The 19,241-nt window shown below is 34.8% G+C and overlaps 1 protein-coding gene across 4 annotated transcripts in view; it reads right to left on the bottom strand.

Annotated features, from left to right (window-relative positions):
- Nucleotides 1-18,458, bottom strand: part of LOC149551313 (phox (PX) domain-containing protein) — a 49,307-nt gene extending 30,849 nt beyond the window's left edge. The window contains exons 1-11 of one of the 4 annotated variants that reach the window (XR_016352729.1): nucleotides 18,025-18,391; nucleotides 14,902-15,304; nucleotides 14,628-14,805; nucleotides 14,291-14,430; nucleotides 12,830-14,144; nucleotides 12,355-12,455; nucleotides 12,018-12,162; nucleotides 6,282-6,350; nucleotides 6,114-6,159; nucleotides 5,774-5,992; nucleotides 5,609-5,696 (exon numbers count right to left, since the gene is read on the bottom strand). Coding sequence is in view for 2 of the 4 variants with exons in the window: in XM_089786871.1 (XP_089642997.1) it covers nucleotides 5,609-5,679; nucleotides 5,774-5,992; nucleotides 6,114-6,159; nucleotides 6,282-6,350; nucleotides 12,018-12,162; nucleotides 12,355-12,455; nucleotides 12,830-14,144; nucleotides 14,291-14,430; nucleotides 14,628-14,805; nucleotides 14,902-15,304; nucleotides 18,025-18,142 (2,805 nt within the window). In the remaining 2 variants the exon portion in view is untranslated. Of the gene's footprint in view, nucleotides 1-5,608; nucleotides 5,697-5,773; nucleotides 5,993-6,113; nucleotides 6,160-6,281; nucleotides 6,351-12,017; nucleotides 12,163-12,354; nucleotides 12,456-12,829; nucleotides 14,145-14,290; nucleotides 14,447-14,627; nucleotides 14,806-14,901; nucleotides 15,305-18,024 lie in introns of all 4 variants that reach the window. The other 3 variants (XR_016352728.1, XM_089786873.1, XM_089786871.1) reach the window with 3 other exon arrangements.
- Nucleotides 18,459-19,241: the final 783 nt, after the last annotated feature.

Raw genomic sequence — 19,241 nt, 5'->3', positions numbered from 1 at the left:
AGCATATCTTCCCACTCGCGTCAACCCTTGCATTTTCTTGAGTAGGTCAAGCTAATAGTCAACGAGAATGAATTGTCTCTTCAATTTCTCTATCATATAGTCTCATCTTGTGATTTTCTCCTTCCCTCTTTTATTCCTCTCCAACTGAATCTCCTACCACCAAATTTTTGAATGACCTTTCAGTTTGGCCTTCACAAATTTGACCCTATTAGGATCTTCGACATCTTCATAATCAAAACACTCTTCCAGATCATTGATCTTGCGGATTAGTTCTTCTGGGTTAAGATATCCCAAAAATGTACAGACTTCAATATTGAGTCTATGTCCAATCCTAGAAATAACCCTCAAAAACCTATCCTCCTCAAAATCTCTAGCCGCTTATGGTGCTTCTTGATCAACTTGCCCTTCTTCAAATTTCTCCTCACTTTTGTCTCTTACTGTAATATTCATTCTTCTACGCAGCTCCTCTTGCAATGCTTGTACTTGTCTTTGGAAAGCTCTAAAAGCCTCTTTTGACACACCCTCAACTTTTTTGCCCCAGTTCCTTCATGGAGGCATTTTCACACTTATCACTTAAACCCATAACCACGGTCCTAGTGCAAGCTACCTCATATTCAATGATCTATCTACACACTCAAGAACTAGTACTCTTATAGCACTTGATAAAGTGTACTCCCCTTATTAACTCCAACACACAACAAAATAGAGAATTGACAGCAAATTACAAGAACAAGATATTTGCTTTCTATTATCTTCAATGGAATGGATTTACAATATTCAGAAATACAACATGCACAACCACATGGGCATTTTCATTACAATATTTTGCAAGTCAGGGGCACCCTATACATCCTCAAATTGTCTTAGATAATCCTATGGGTCTTTTATATAGGTAATTTTTTACTACCAAATAAGGTTCTAGAAATTTTAACCCTAAAACTTGAGGTCGACTATCCCTAAGATATTACTACTCATATGTTATTACATTGGTATAGACCCCAAACAATTTTCGAAACTCAAATGAGGTATGAAGAAATTTTATTTTTCTAAGTAGTGCAACTTTTGGAGCCCATAACTCTTTGTCAGTTGACCTGATTGGCTATTATAACCCCATTTCGAAAATGGAGTGAAATGCTCTGCAAGCTTAAGTGTGAAGTGTCACTCGCACCAAGGTTTGACCTCCTTTTCAGTGCCCCTAAAGCCTTTAAACTGAGTCCAAAGTTTCTGTACTTTTCTATCAATAACGAAAAATTTTAATATATTTAAAACTAGACTTGATCTTGCAATGAAACTTTACTGGCAAGCTAATATTACCAAAGTAAACCTCCAAGGAAGAAATTAGAACATTCTAAGCTCTAACAAACAACTTCCTAAAAATAGCGAGTTTCCAAAAATAACAACTCTACACTAAGATAGCCCTTATTGACAAGACAAACTAGATAATATTTTGAGTGCTGCAAGATTTCCCTTACACCCAAGGTGCTTTTACATCAAACACCCGCAGTAATTTGAGAAGTGATACTATAACATCTCATGCATTTAGAGGAAAACCAAGGAGATCAACCTCCCTTGACAGCCATGATGAATCTTCAACAAGTTTTCCTTTCCATTTCACCATATATTTTTCAAATGTCTAGTTCCTTGCGCTCCTGCCAACACAACTATCCAAACTATCTTCAATCTCCTCCATGGCTATAGTTGTCAGAATACTCCATTACGCTTTGTGTGACCTCATCTTCAACACCTCCTTCATGATACTCTGTCAAATCTAAAATATTAAATGATGGTGAAATATACAATTCACTGGTGATGCAAAACCTTTTTTTTTTTTTGGTGATGCAAGATTACACTTACACCTAGGATGCTCCAACATCTACGTCAATGACCAAGGGTATCCAAGAAAATAAACGCAAAACCTCTAAACAAAAATCAATCACAAAATGTCCAACCTAATGTTGGATAACATAATTGTCCTTCCCTAGAAACTAAGACACATATTGAGAACAACTATTACAATTCTAAAGAAAATTTGATAAACCCTCCAAACTATTATTGAAAAGCGCAACATCCCAAAACAGATTGAAAGATGCCATGATTTGAAGTTTACCAAAAAAATAGATTTTTGGTAAAATTCCTGTGACAAAATCTCCACACAAAGTTTGCAACTTATAGAACCAAAACAACTTTTGAGAAAAAAAAATTAAAACTATAATTTTGAGGGGAAAAATCAAACTAGAAAACAAAATCCAACACAAACCATAGAATACAAAAGTTTATTTTTGAAGAAAAATAGCAAAACGCAACAAATAATTCTTCAGGGAAAATTTATTAAAACCCAACAGATAAATTTTAACCAAAAAAATATTAAAACCCAAACAAACAATTTTTGAGGATAAAATTATTGAGACCCATCAAAATAAGATTTAAAGTAACTAACAGTTGCATGTTTTTGTATATGCAACGAGTGCGCTGATAGGAGATGAGATTTAAGAGAAAAATGTAGAATGAACATTAAATAATGTAAATATAAGTTTTTTTAAAATGAAAATACAAAAATAAAAAAGTTGACGATTAAAACATAGATATAAAATTTACAATATTTAGGAAATTTGAATATTGCTTAAGAAACGTGTTCAATGATTTCAATATTTTACAATTAAATTCAATTTATCAAATATGAAAAAAAATTATTTAAAAAAACGCCATCAAAAAAATTATTATGAAAAATTAATAAGAGAAATACAAAAAAATAATGTGAAAAATAGCGACATCTCTAACAAATATTCTATTGACTAAATAAATTATAGAAACTGATAAACCAATATTTAAAGAAAACCTAAACTAATATTAAAAAATAATAATTTAAAGTAATTTAAAAATTAAAATCTAAATCAATTTAAAAAATCAAAAGTTTAATAACTAGAGATCACAACATAATAGTAATTATTTTTTAAATAAATAAGAAAAGAAAAACAATAGTTAAAAGTGGATATTTAAATTATAATCTTATGTGAACAAATTAGATTATTAATAATTTTTAATTTAAATAACATAATATTTACTAAAATCTTTTAAATAGATTAATAAGTTTTATTTATTTAAATTAAATTTATCGAATATTGAAAAATTAATAAGAGAAATACAAAAAAATAATGTCTAATAAATATTCTATTGACTAAATAAATTATAGAAACTAAAAAATAATATTTGAAGAAAAAACTAAACTAATATTAAAAAAAAATTAAAAAACTAAAATCTAAATCAATTTTAAAAATCAAAAGTTAACTGAATAGATCACAACATGAACTAATGTGGAGATCACAACTAATAAATAGAAAAAGAAAAACAATAGTTAAAAGTGGAGATAACAACTAATAAATATCAAAACAAGAGTTAAAAGTGGAGGGAGAGAAAAACTGACCAATAAATAATTAACGGGAAGAATTTTCAATTTTTCGGCCAAACTCTTGCAAATTTTCCGTCAAAAATTTAATTTCCGGGTGCAAAGTTCTCACAAATAACCTATCAGCTAAAAAATATGAAAACCTATCAAAAAAATTGAAGGGAAAAAATTTTAAAAACCCATCAGAGAAACCTTCTTGCAACAAAACACGAAACTTTGTGTGGTTAACAGCATATGCAAACAACATGCAACTCACAAAAAGCACATGCAAGTTCATGCAACCTTCAAAAATTAGAAGCTTTTGCTCAAACCGGGAAATTGCAAGATCAAAACCATCAACTAGGCTCATGTTTTTTAGCAAAAATCTTCGAAGACAAACCACAAAAATTTTATTAAAAACCTCCAACAATTTTTCCTTTACAAAAAAATCAGGAAAAAAATTTAGAACAAAAGAGGCTCAAATTCCCCTTATAAAATTTGCCAATTTTTTATAATTTTATGAAATCCCATCAACCCACTCTAATACCATGTTATAGTAATCAATGTTATATTAAACAGTAGAGATAACAACTCGATATATAGATTTACAGAGATGATGTTTCTAAAAGAAACAATCGTGAACTAGAGACAAACATAGAAACTCCTTAATAAACTAAAGACTAACTAAGATGACCATTGGAAAAAAAAAAAAATATTCTAATATCTTCTAGACCATCTTCAGAAAAATCTATGTAAAATTTTAGTTGCTGGACTCTTGTCAGTTTACACTGCCCCCAAATGTCCATGAGGGCCACTACCCCCAAACCCCCACAAGGGGTGCTACCCCTCAACCCTATTTTGGTGTTGCCCCCAAAGCTCCAACAATCTATAAGTCTAAGAAAGTAATAGGCCAGTGATGAATCGTGATCATAAAAATCTACGAAAAACATATCCCTTGTTGAAAAGTTATGCATATTCACGACCAAATCCACAATAAAGGATTGTCTTGATCCATGCGTTGGACAACTTGTTTAGCATACAAAGGCAGACAGATTACATCATATTCTACCAGAGATGCCTCAGAGGGAAGGAAGATATGGAGACCAGAGCAAATGAGAAAGAGCAGAAGAATGGCAGAGAAAATACAGTGGAATTTCATCACAGCACAAAGTGGACAGATTTATAGAAAGCTATGGAAACCAGAGAGATGGTGAAAGAAGAGAGTCGCAGATAAATAGACAGTTCTGGTTACAGCGTAGAATCCACAGACAGATTGCATCATATTCTATCAGGGATGCCTCGGAGGGAAGGAAGATATGGAGACCAGAGGGAATGCGAAAGAGCAGAAGAATGGCAGAGAAAATACAGTGGAATTTCATCACAGCACATAGAAGACAGATTTATAGAAAGCTACAGAAACCAGAGAGATGGTGAAAGAAGAGAGTTGCAGATAAATAGACAGTTATGGTTACAGCGTAGAGTCGACAGACATCGTCATGAAATGAAGAGTGGGGAAGTTGCGAGAAATGAGCGAGGGGTGGGAAGATATGGAAACCAGGGAGAATGTCAAAGAATTGAATGGCGGAGAAATGGTACCATTTCATCACAGCGACGGGTACAAAGAAGAATGAGCGCAGTAGACCCACAATTAAGATTGGAATTTGATACAGAATATGATGCTCTTTCCCATTCGCTCTGGTCTCCAAATCTTCCTTCCCTCTGAGGCATCTCTGATAGAATATGATGCAATCTGTCTGCACGACCAAATCCACAATAAATGATTGTCTTGCTCCATGCGTTGGGCAGCTTGTTTAGCATACAAAGCCATACACAAAGTTGGCATGCTACAGTCCTTGCACTGCTGAATACAAGTCATGGTTGGTAAGAAATGCCATTTTCATAAGCAAAATGTATAAATCATGCCTTGCATAGACAACTCATATAATAATTCCATCTACTAGCATACCATAGCTAAAGTAAAATAGAACATAACCATTTATCTTTTTACTTAACCACTCCTCTTTGTTGAAGAGCTTGCCAAAATGCAGAAATACAAATTTTACAAAATGCAAGCCTAATTTGAGAAACAACATATCTTCACAATAACCATATCTAATCTTGAAATCTCCCTGTGTAATATGCAATGCAACTGTAAAATACCATCCTGTAACATGAACTTAATTACCCAAGGAGAGGAATTTGACTGGAATTCAAGCTCAAGATTACCTCGGAAGGTATTGGAGAATCATCCTCAACTGCCCCAAATATGTCAGAAGCATTCCTCGATGCACTCGCCTCTGACCTTGCAGCATTTCTACTTATTTCAGATATTTTAAAATTTCCTGTGCTCTCAATTGACTGAACCACTATCTGTAAAATAGATGTGCATACCTTCAAGTTGTTTCTTCGTCTTTACCAGCTGATCTTGTTCAGTTTCTCTGCCTTGCCATCTGATTTCTTCTTTAACATTGCTTGTTGCCAGATTAGAAGCAGAATTATTTTTCCTTACTTGCATTTTATTTGGGATCTGATCTAACTGTTCTTGTTTATTCTTCGTGTAATTTTCAAGGGTTTTTGAATGTTTCCCATGCTGTTTGACATCAAGATCAACTGCCCACATGTTGTGTAAAGAGATAAATACACGAAAGAAAAAAGACCACTGGACAAATATCACAAATGACTAGCACAGAAATACTAAGTATATCTTCCACAACATCACCAAATCACTCACCTGATAATGTCTCAATTATTGAGAGCGAATTTGAGAACATATATGTCTGTCAAAAAGACAGAGAATGAGTTAAAGCCACTTTTCCATCACTAAAATTTAACATATGCAGAAATGGAAGTGCAAACTAGGAAATAAAAATAGATTATTTCCCACACAAACAAAACACACCTGCGAATCAACACTTAAAAAATCCCAAACTTCAATAGAATCTGCAACGTTTGGAAGTAAGAGCAAATCCTGCAAATAAATAACAGAATCAATCTCACTATATTTGGAAATGAAAATATCCTGCAAACAAAAGCCCATAAAAAATGAAGTCCAACAATTCAACATCCATATAAATCTTGTTATAAATTAATGAAGACATAATCCTGTATGAAAATTATCAATATTGCTAATATGTCCAGTTAAATTTAGTGAACACACATTCCCAATGGTTGTATGTACGATTTAGCACGAAAAAAACAAGCCCAGGGGTTCAAAGAGATGAGAGCCAAGAAAGGATACCATCATAAGACTCTAACAGAAACTACTAAAAAGGAATTGTAGATCAGACTTAGCTTTTATTTTTCTCAAGATTTACCGACCACACATTCACATGTAATTTCTGTTCTCGACCAACTATTCCAGTCCTTATTGGAAGTATCTTCAAATTCTTCAAACACATCAAATTTCTCTTAATATAACGCTTGAAAAGAAGAAAACAAAAAAAGTTAAAATGAACTATCAAAAGATACAAATAAGAATTAAGGTAAATGTAGAATAAACATACCATTTCAATTATTTCTTAAGGTTAAAGTCAACTGGAGTATTAAGTTAATTGAAAACAAAATATTAGTGCACATACATTATAATTGTGAGGCAGACAAGATGACAATAACCAACAACACCCTTTTTTGGCCCTGATGTATGGTATGCTAGAGACAGACAGAGAAAAAGAGAGTGGGGCAGACAGAGAGACAGAAAGAGACAGAGAAATCTAGAGATCAATAATGATGCCTTGTTTACATATTTCTCAAGGAAGCCGCTAGAGACAGAAAGAAAAAGAAAGTGAGGCAGACAGAAAGAGACAGAGAAATCTAGAGATTAATTATGATGCCTTGTTTACATATTTCGCAAGAAAGCCACAACTCAGCAGCTCATTTGTGCTGCCATCATTCGATTCACAAATTGTTTCTTAGTTTATTCATCAATGACATTACTCAATAATTAATTATGTACATATCTTTATGGTGTAAGAACTGAACTATCCCAAATGAAACTCATATTTTATATTAAACAAATACAGCTTAAGCCTCCTAATTGTTAGAGTAAATAATTAATTATTAATTATTTATTCTATTTGCTTAAGCTTACTTAGGTCATGCATTTATTTAATACTTTTGTATTTAATGCATGTAGTGGTTAGTTGTTGACAACACGGGAGTGTCACACTTATCTTCTACCACCTTCCAGCTTGTTCTACAAGCTTCCATGAGCTCTTTATAAGCGGGCTCCCTCATTGTATTATCATAAGGCATTGTGCATATTGTAAATACATTTTTATTGTGTTTGCACATATTGTCTCTCATGTCCGTTTAGGTTTTTTCCCTTGCTCCATGCTCTTCCTCTTCTTGGCTTCTCTTTGACAGGTTCTCGCATGCAGGTGATCTTGGGTGTCTTCGGAGTTGGCTTTTCTCAACTCCAACATGGTATCAGAGCCTTCCTGCTGCAGCTTCGTTGAAGAAATTTTGAAGCCGTGATTTGGAGTCACAAACCCTAGTTTGTTTGTGTAATTTTTCTTCAAATCAGGGGATCAGCAAATTTTCGGAGCACGTTCAGCCCAAACGGACATCACCATTGGATCCGGAAGGCCGTTTGCAGTCAGGATTCTTATAAAGCTTTTCGATTTTGGACACAGGGCAATTTTGGGGATTTTTTGAAGCCTCCAAGGTCTGCCGTACGGACGCAGTGCGAAAAAAAATTCAAAAAATATATATATAATCGGCCGCCGCCAGCGCGCCGCCGGGCGGCCACCTGCGCACCGCTCACCGGCCACCGCAGCCGGCTGAGCCGCCGTTGGGCAGCCCCGGCCCGGCCGCCACCGGCCGGCAACCCCCCGCTCCGCCCTTCCGGCGGTGCCACTGTGTTTCGCCGCCCCTGCGGCCACCTCCGCCCGGTCCCCACCGCCCACTCCGCTCTGCCCGCTGTCCGACACGTGGACTGTCTTCATCCAATCAGCGCCCGACAGCTCAACCTGCCAGACAGTTGGCACTACTGCACAGTCAATGGAAGGTTATCCAATCCGCGCGTGACACGTGGCAGGCGTGCTACGTGGCACATTGCCACGTGGCCCCTGCCAAGTCATCATCCATACCTGCCACATGGCGATGCCACATGGCATTTTTCTTTTGCAGCGACAACCTCCAAGCCGTCAAATTTAATCGCATGACTTGCTGACGTCAGCGCGATGTCATCAACCTGCCTTGCACCTCTCCTGATTTGCTTTTGGACCTACTTGTGGTTTTTTGGCCATAACTTTTGCATAAGGAGGTATTTTTTCGATCCGAAAGAAGCGCCAGAAAGCTGGTTCCGAGACGAAGATTTTGGTGCAGGTATTTTTTGGTTTTGATGCTTTTTTATTGCCTGTTTTTTCAGTCAAAGTCCGAAGTCCTGTTTTTGACTTCGGCATGCATATCTTTTGCGTCCCATGTCAGTTTTTTGAAAACTTTATATTTTTGGAAAGCTGGTTCTATCACCTTTTCAGAAATGTAGTCCTTTTTCTTCACTTTTGGCCTCTGCTCTTTCTATCATAGTTTTGGCATTTTTGCTATATGGTAGATATTTTGAGTGTTTTAGGCCCGAGGATCGTTTTCCTGGCATGGTTTGCTTTGTTTTCGGCTGTACTTTCTTTTGGTTCAGCTCATTTTCAGTTTTGATCATTGTAGCTATCATTTTGAAGCACTTTTTTGTTTCGCACTGAGATAAAGTGCCACTTTTGCATTCCGAGAATCATGAATGTTGTTTTGAGTCAGTTGTACTTGCACTATTTTCATAAAGCACCATGGGGGGGATTATTGTTTGTTGTTTTAGGCATTCTCCCTTTGTCAAGTGAGTGTCCCTTCCACGACATTAGCCCCATGCAGAGTCAGTTAGACCGTGTCTTTATAGGTGTCTGTACCTCTTTCCCTCTCTCCTCGTTCTTGGTTCATTTGCAGGAGACTTTGGCCCACCTTCTCAGTTGCCTGTCATCACACTCCGCCTACATTAAGGGGGGGTTATGGTGTTGTTCTAATGCATCCATGGTTCGATGGTTCGATAGTGTATACTATGTATTTAGTGGTTGATCCTATATACAAGGCGATTGCAGTGGCTGGCTACCTATGCATTTCGGTGAGATGGATCATCTACCATATAGACATGCTCGGTTCGTGCCTTCTTCTTCCATGGAGGTTCTTCAAACCAGCAGTTTGGCAGATTTTGCGGCTTCTTCATGCTTCAATGATGCTGCTTCTTCATGATCACTTCTTGTTCCTGTTTTAGGGGACAATTTTTATAGTTGGAGACTTCTTCAGTTCTTCACTAGGTTCTTACCTCTTTTTGGGGGAGGGTTTTTCCCACGTGGTTTTCTCTCTTTCCTCGTTTACAGAGGTTGCATCTTCTTGCATTGTACTTGGGTACCTAAAATGCCCTCAATGCCGGGACCCATTATGCATTCATCTTAGTTTTGTGAGCTTAAGGCATTTCCCTAAGTTGCACCTAAGGGGGGGTGTTAGAGTAAATAATTAATTATTAATTATTTATTCTATTTGCTTAAGCTTACTTAGGTCATGCATTTATTTAATACTTTTGTATTTAATGCATGTAGTGGTTAGTTGTTGACAACACGGGAGTTTGTTCCCTTCTTGCTGTCACACTTATCTTCTACCACCTTCCAGCTTGTTCTACAAGCTTCCATGAGCTCTTTATAAGCGGGCTCCCTCATTGTATTATCATAAGGCATTGTGCATATTGTAAATACATTTTTATTGTGTTTGCACATATTGTCTCTCATGTCCGTTTAGGGTTTTTCCCTTGCTCCATGCTCTTCCTCTTCTTGGCTTCTCTTTGACAGGTTCTCGCATGCAGGTGATCTTGGGCGTCTTCGGAGTTGGCTTTTCTCAACTCCAACACTAATTATCATTCATGAAATTATTATATCCATTAATTCCGGTCTGTGCTATGCGGATCAAAATGGTGAAGTTGTTTGTTGCACATTTCATACTTACGATCAACCAAATATTTTCCACACTACGGTGCCAATTGTTTATACATCTCAACTTGCATGGTTAAACCAGAAAATCGTGTTTAAATTTATTTCAATGCTCCCAGTTAGCTGGTTTTTGTACTCAGATTTGCATCTGTCATGAACAAAGCTAGGAAAGTTTGATTGAACAATTGTCAATTCGAATTGTGATAAGTTAATTAATAATTAACAGGAAATGTGTGATTTAGATTCGCATGAAATTAAAATAAGAAGAAGAAAATAATAGCAGATTAAACCATCAAATCATGGGCCAGACACAAAAAAATTAAGAAATTCCAATATAACAAATTATGAAGCTCGGTCAAATGCCTCATCCAAGGAATTGGTACACCAAAAAGACAAGTTGAAATAAACTCTTTCGACACCACCTCCCTCAACTTTCAGTAGTGGGGATCACTGCTTCTCAAAATGGATCTAGGATATATATATATTTTTCAGTGTCAGAGCAGCATGCCAACACAAATTTAATCTTCAACACAATCTTTAGTCCAAGCAGTACCTGTAAAATCTGCAGAGTATGGTTTGCAATATTCATTAACACATAGTTTTAACAGTGTCAACCCTATTTCACAAACTCTGTGTCACTTCTAGAAATTGATGAGATGGAAAATATAAACCAGCCAAAGATAAGGATTTGCCTCTTTTGTAACTGTTAAGTAGTAATCTCCTTCGGTTAGGAGCTATCCCCATGTCGACATAAAATGTACATGCTTCCACTATATTTGATGGATGAATTGGGGAAGGTCTGCTACAAGATGTTTCAAAGCTTTATTTGTCAAAATCCATCCCAATAAGACATAGAACACTGTTGGTAGTATAACTAAAAAGAATAAAACATAATATACATGCATACACTATATCTTATGGGCAAACTGTGAACAGAGTGGTTATTAAAGTTTTAGAAGTTTATTTGTGGGCATTTGATTTTGCATGATTTTTTAAGAAAGCTCAACAAGAACTACTAAAAAGTGGACAATCATTCTACATGAATGAAACTATAGAGCCCTATAATGGTACATTGCAGGACCAACATTTAGATAGAGGCACAGATAAAATGAACATACTTCCACTATATTTGATGGATGAATTGGGGAAGGGCTGCTACAAGATGTTTTGAAGCTTTATTTGTCAAAATGCATCCCAACAAGACATAGAAGTCGGTTGGAAGTATAACTAAAAAGAATAAAATATAATACGTATGCATACACTATATCTTATTGGCAAACTGTGAACAGAGTGATTATTAAAATTTAGAAGTTTATTTGTGGGCATTTAAATTTGTATGCTTTTTTAAGAAAGCTCAACAGGAACTACTAAAAGTGGCCAATCATTCTACATGAATGAAACTATAGACCCCCATAATGGTACATTGCAAGACCAACATTTAGATAGAGGCAAAAATGATGTGGCCAATCAAATCCAAGAAACCATTCACAAGTCAGAAATGACTAAGTGCTTTAAAATGGGTTAAATTCTAAAGATGGATAATTTGTTTCTCTCACTTTCAGACAGAGAGAAAAAAATTGATGTGCAGAAAACAAGAGATCTCTAAGCAATATAGCACATACCCAGTATCAATTTTCAATATATTTGATGAAATTAAATCATTGATTACTCACTTTCAAATACTTGTCGAGCAAATTGCAGCGCTCATGAACAAAAGAAGCATCCAAACTTGATGTGAAAATTCGTTTAGGAGGAAGATTCAGATTATATTCTGGAAAATCCTTGAGTCTTCTATGAAGCTCTTCAAAATGTCGAAATCTATATACATCAAATTTTCCACAATCCTTAAACAAAGTCAGGCCAAAAACAACATGAAACAAAAATGGTTCCAAAAGTAGTGAAGCTTTAAATAAGAATACCAAAAAGAACTGACCATCAACACAAAAATTTATGATAGCAACAATAAATGGATGGATAGAACTTTAAAAAAATATCTTTTAAATAAAATACCTTCTTTTGATTGACCAAGAATGATTTGCATAATCTGTCACAGAGATCGAATATACAGCAATGGTTTTAGATCCACTTTTAACAAAGTCGGCTCCAAAAACCTGCAAAAGAAATTCCATAAGACTTTTTGCATTGTTCATGAGCCATAAAAATTAGAAGATGCAATTTTCTTCCCTTCCCATTTACATGACTATACAAAGCATTCAGTTCATTAGGAATCCAGTTATGCAAAATTGTCTGTGGTATGATAAGCACCATAGCTCAAAAATGCAGTATGCGCTCCCCTAACTAGTTTTCTATCTGTATGTACTTCACAATCTCATTGTTGATGGGAAACATAGTATCTTCCTGTATACGTATGCCAAATAAACCTATTAGCCAATTCTGCTTATAATTTTGGATATTAAAATTAATTCTTTCTTGCAATACAGTCCAATTTCTGACACATTGAGCTGATGGTAAAATAAATACATACTTTGCAACGCAGCTGCTGACAGGGTAAATTTGCAGCTAAATGAGAGGTTTGAGAATTCCTTCCAGATAAATTTGCTGTTCCATTAATGAAAGAAGTGGCATCTGATGAAGAAGCCATTGTCCCACTAGTAACTCTACTCTGATCATCATTCTCACTATCCTCATCTTCCACTTTCACAGGTTCATCCTGCTTAATGGTCAAGATGTCTGGACCCTCCCCCAAATAAAATGTTGTTCGTTCCACTTCCTGCCAGCTATCTCCACGCGGACGGGATCTAGCCCTTTTACGGCCAGATGCAGTTTTATATACCCTGTGATACCTAAGGTGATTTTTGTTTCCATGATTTTCCCGATCGCCCTCAGCATTTTCCAAAGGGTGTCTTACATGAGTCGTGGATACACGTCTATTACTTTTGCTATCCCATACCTTAACACCAGGTGTACCAAGTCCTGTCACAGTGCCATTTTCATCCTCCTCGCTTGTATAAGAACTGCCACTGTCTTCTACAATCTCCATATGCTGATGAAAGGGGTCGTCAACTTTAGTGTGCATGTGTAAATTCTGGGGAGGTTGCTTCAATTTGTCAGCATTTCTCATCACACTGTCCAAATTATCAGTAGACTGTTTTACCTGAGGAGAAAAACTTGTCCTCCTTTCTGACAAAGAGGTGTTAGTTATACCTGAATTATCTGGCTGCTCACGTAATGGTTTCCTTCCAAGGTCTGTCTTATCAAAGACTCTAGAATTGACTGTATGTGACAAACTTGTTGCAATATCCTTCCTTACATAATTACGACCTTTCGTCCATAAATTCTCTAAATGCTCAGGAGCAAGGGCCTGAGTTTTTTTCCTTGAGATAGTATCAAGCATCTGAGCCCAGTCCCCACCTGAGGAAGGATGTGCCGGAATGGTTCTATCATTTACACCAAGAGTTCCTGTCCCCTCGGTTTGTTTAGAAGGAAACCTAAACCTCTCTCCAGAAATATCAATGACTTTATTACCCTCTTGTTGGGAATTTTGAGCTATAGAATTTTTCGATTGGACTCCTGCAGATAGCCCAAGATAGCTATTTGTTGATTCGTGATGAGGACTACAGATAGATCCCATTTCCTTCCCGTCAAGTTTAGGACTAGGTCCCAACTGAACAAGTTCAACCCCAGGAGCAGAGCGATCTAAGAAACCAGAAAAATGATCAGTCGAAGACCTCGATCTTGAAGACTTGCTCTGTTTTGTCTCAGAATCAGAAGTTTTGTTTTGTTTTTCATCTTTATTACTGCGGGCTAAAGCAACAGATTCAATTCGTTCATTTATGAACCTGCCAGTGAAATTAAAGACAACAAAAAGTGATAAAACAACATGAACAACCATAGTATCTAGGGCAGCTTAGGATGTATTAGAATGAGGAATCTCAAATTCAGGAAAAAATATGAATTTAAGGACAGAACCAGTGGCAGAAAATACTTGGGACTAGCTAAGTTCACGAGTGGACGGACCACAGAACAGGCAAGTAGCTCTCTAGCAATATATCGAAACAATTTGCATTGCAAATCTTCAGATCTACATGTAAAACTCATAACACCATCCATGAACCTTTGTAGAACCTGAAAAAAGACCGTACTGATAAAAACTTGAATTAGAACAGGTTACAAAATCCTCAGACAAAAAATTACGGACACATTTCAAAGTGCCAAAAACAGGTCCATGTTACAGGAGGCAATCTTTAGACTACGGTAAACCACAATATTATTCAATCTATAAAATAATAAAAATATGTGAAGATGGCAAGATAACCTCGAACCTTGTGCTCTGCCTCGGCTGAATAGAGTGCTGGATGAAGTTTGTCATCAGTTGCCAGAGATAACTTCAATCTTGCATCTCTTTCATCCTTTGACAAACTTCTCAAGGCCTCTTCACCAATATGGGTTTGTACTACTCGATAAACCTCTAGATTCTCGCATAGCAGATTCACGATATCCCTGTATTGATAGATTTATTATTATAAGTTTTAAGAAGATGAAATAATGTTCAAGTAGTAACTACAGGAAACTCAAATTAACTATAAAGCTATTCACCTTGTCAAAAGATCAATAAGATTGACATCCTTGGCACGCATGCATATCTCTCCAAGAACCCCATTAATGATGTTTATAAGCTCCTTTGGAGCATCTTGATCAGGTGTTACTTTCTTATACCACAAATTAGTTACCCACTCAGACACAAGATGCTTTGTGAATTGATCAATTGCTTCCTCAACAAATGGAGAGTCAACTTTCTGTCTCCAATCAATGTGTGTTTGATGCGATGGAGAAGGAGTATTACTGAGGGATGACTGATTTTGCGATGAATGATTCAATGAAGCTACTGAACCTTGTTCTCCTTTCCTTCTTCGGGCATCAAGATCATATGACATGTAGCGAACAAAAATTATTACAAGAACTGCAGCAGGCATGTTCATCCATACTGAAGAGCTTGTCACTGTATCATAGGCAAACAATTACCTCATAAATAATATTTCATTTATATACCAAAACTGCCAATCTAACCAAAATCACTACCTAGCAAACATGTTTCCAAAAAACATGCCCAAAGATCCCCTAATCTAACTTAAACATCAATACCTTGATCCATTACCAAAAAGTCAAAAAAGAAAAACAACTGCATTTTAAGTGTCATGTTACTTGTATTGGAATAGTCATCATATTAATTTCCTCCTCAGGGTTAACTCTTCAAGGATTTGCACAATCTGTGGCTTGCTATATAATATTCAGTTAGGCAAAAAATTGAACGTCTTTTCCAGACAACCCAAAAAATCAAAAATCTTTTATCAGATTTCTTTTTATGGCACATAGTAATTAAGACTTTGCCATTTTCCTAGCACAAAGTCAATTCTGCTTTATGATTGACTACTGTATTTTCCAAATAACTGAGAGTTGAAAAACGCGGCACTTCCACTGATTTGTTATTTTTACATGTCACTAAGGGTTAGCTATTTGTTCAGCATTATTCAGATTTAGCATTACACAAGCATTTTTATCAAAGAACAATCAAAAAATCAGATCTTTTCAAAAGTTTGTAACTTTCATCCTCTTTATACACAATAGTTGGAGTAGTTTTCTTAGCTGTGATAACAATTTTACATTGACCTGAGGAGTACCTTTACCACAGGACAACCTAAAACATCAAGAATTTTAAAATTTTGTTGCTATTGCAATATAATATTATTTGTTTGGCATCTCTGCAGCACAATGTCAATATTACCTTTACCCAAGCAACCAATCCAACAATCCAAAACTTAATAAGAAATGACAGACGGTGTGCTCATTGAAAAAATTAAGGGCTTGTGATTTTCCAGCAAAATTTCATTTTAATAATTAAGTAAAAAATGCCCATTCCAAGAAAAAACCAAAAAAATCAAATTTAATGAAGGGCTCATTGGTTATGCAATGTAGTATTAAGGATCTTTAAATACAACTATAATTCAGCATTTGGATTAGTAAATTACTTTCCAAAAAAGAATCCAAAATATACAGATGTTGACATTTCACCATCTTTGGCCATTAAACATTAAGGGACTGTAACTTTTGCAACACAATTTCCAGTCAGCGTCAAATTTGAAGAGTACACTCCAAACAAATCCAATTTCAAAACATTTCAAGAAAATCTAATTCTTTGCAACACAGTGTTACAAGTTTGCTTTTGCGTTGCAAATTAAATTATTCAAATTGAAGAACACTTTTTCAAAACATGCATTAACAACATCAGAAGTATTTAGGGTTTACTGCATAACTTCAATTAATTAGATTTATGTGTAACTATTGCTAATGGTGTTAATTGAAGATTTCTTTTTTTATTAAGAAGGTATAAAATTTTGTTAAACTTTTCTGTGAAAGTTTCAAGTCAAAGTTTAAAATTAACAAACACATTTTCCAGCAACAATTTAAAGCATGACATCTTTTAAGGACTAGTCAGTTTCTCGACAAAAAATATGTGTTCATTACTTCTAGCATAATTCCGACTCAATATTAAAACCGAATAACTTTAAGACATAAAATCCCTTAAGAGTAATTCTTTTGTCAACATGATATTAAGGTTCGGTTCATAACTTGATTGCTACTCATTATCCCAAGTACACAAAAAATGTGTTCATTACTTCTAGCATAATTCCATTTCAGTAGTTAAAATCGAAGAACTTTAAAACATGAAATCCCTTAAAAGTAATTATTTTGTCAACATAATATTAACGTTCGGTTCATAACTTGATTGCTACTCATTATCCCAACTAGACAGTAAATTGAGGCCTGTTCAGTTTTCCAAGACAATATCATTTTGAACTTAGAGTTGAAAATTTTTTAGTATAAACAGCAATCCAAAACATCAAATACTGTTTGTTGAAATTATCAAAATAACACTAAAAATTTGTTATTCTTTTAACATCATAAATCAGATTAAACATTCAAATTTGATGGTGTACTTGTCTTTTCCAGGCAACAATCCAAAACATAGAAGCTCTAGGTTTATCACTTTAAAGTGCGTCATTGAAAGTTTATTTTTTCCATCATAACATCAATTCTACATTTAGAATTGAAGAAACAGACACAATCCGAAAAAACCAATCTCTTTTCCAGGCAACAATCCAAAACATAGAAGCTCTTGTAGATTTGTCATTGAAAGTTTATTTTTTCCATCATAACATCAATTATACATTTAGAATTGAAGAAACAGACACAATCGGAAAAAACCAATCTCTTAAATGATTATCACTTTCTAAATATAAAACTAAAAGTTTCCTAAATTTATACCACATAAGTTCAATTCAACATATAAATTGAATTTCTTTTATGAAAAACATCAAATCACCCACAAGATTTGTTATAATTTCCAGCATTATAAAGTTCTCAACGTAAAACATTAAAATCAAATAACGCCTATTCCAACCAACAATTCAGAACACTGAATCTTCGAAAAAACTTTCTCCTATCCGGTCGTTCTTTTCAGACCATAATTTTAATCCGACGTCAATTCAAAACGTCAAAAAATCTGAAGTTGTTGATATTTTTTCTTGCAGAATTTGACATTACCAACGACTTCTGGCAATTCCTTTCACTGAAGGCACTCGTTATTTTAAAACAATACCCTATTTTTTATTAAAAAAGGCAACCAGCATTGAATGAGAATAAAAAAAGACATGAACTCACGAGACATGAGATATGCCAGGCCGATGACGCAAATGAAGATCAAAACAATGCGCTTCTTGGCTTCCTCCACGAGATCCCGCACAGCCTCCTTGCGAGCCATAATTCTTCTATTACTCATTCATCACAAAATCAAATAAACATGAAAAATTTCAAACCCTCGTAACACGGAGCCCCGATTATATCTCCACGCATAGACGGAAAAAATGGACGAATAAATTTATATGCGAGGAAGATTCGGCCTATCTGAGAATCGAATCGTCCGCGGCTTGGTCTGAATTTAATGCCTTGTCGTCTACAGGCATTCGTCAACAAATTTGGTTTTAATAATCTCTCTCTTCTTATATTTCTCCTGCTTCTGATTTCATGCAAGTTAAAAAATGTTACGCAAGGAGTTGAATTTTAATCAAGCAAACCAAATCAATTTACCAAAACTTATTCGTGGTTTGCCGCAGTGTTTGAGTTTGATTTTAAAAGTTAGGCAGTTGAATTATATGATAAAATAGTATTTAATTTGGTAAAATGTTAAAAAATGTTTTTAGTTTTAATTTGGTAAAATGGGGAAAAAAATGTTTTCAGTTTTAATTTGGTAAAATGTGAAAAAATGTTTTTAGTTTTAATTTGGTAAAATGTGAAAAACATGTTTTCAGTTTTAATTTGGTAAAGTGTTAACAAATGTTTTTAGTTTTAATTTGGTAAAATGTCAAAAAGAAAAAAAAATTAAGATTCAATATTTTTAGAATATTTAGTCAATGGAGTAGTTAGTAAGTAGGATTGATTTTAAGAAAGTAGAGTGAATGAGATTCTGCGAGAGAAATTTATTAAATAAGACATAAGAGATATACATGATTTGTTTTGATCTAATATTTATATTATCACTTATATCATAGATATATTGAATAAGTGTCACCATGAAGTTGAATTTTAATAAAATGATATTTAATTAATATGTGTAAAATTATTATGTGTTTGATAATAAAACATTTGTGAAGTTGTATAATAGTAAAAAATTAAGATATAATAATATTTATTTAAGATACGTAGGAAGCATCCTAGTGTCGAATACAGGTACTCAAGAATGTTAACATTATCTTAAAACAATTGTTCTATAGTATTTGAAGTGGCATATTGAGTTCTATTTTATTAAGTGATGTTGATAGCATCTTGAGTTTCATTTTCTTAAGTGATGTTGAGAAGAGATTGTTGAACTGATTTTTAAA

This window comes from Cupressus sempervirens, chromosome 6 (assembly GCF_028749045.1).
Source record: "Cupressus sempervirens isolate cs-2001-9-10 chromosome 6, ASM2874904v1, whole genome shotgun sequence".
NCBI classification, from domain to species: Eukaryota; Viridiplantae; Streptophyta; class Pinopsida; order Cupressales; family Cupressaceae; genus Cupressus; species Cupressus sempervirens.
The sequence above is the reverse complement of the archived record's forward strand: the minus strand, read 5'-3'. Positions and strand labels throughout refer to the sequence as shown.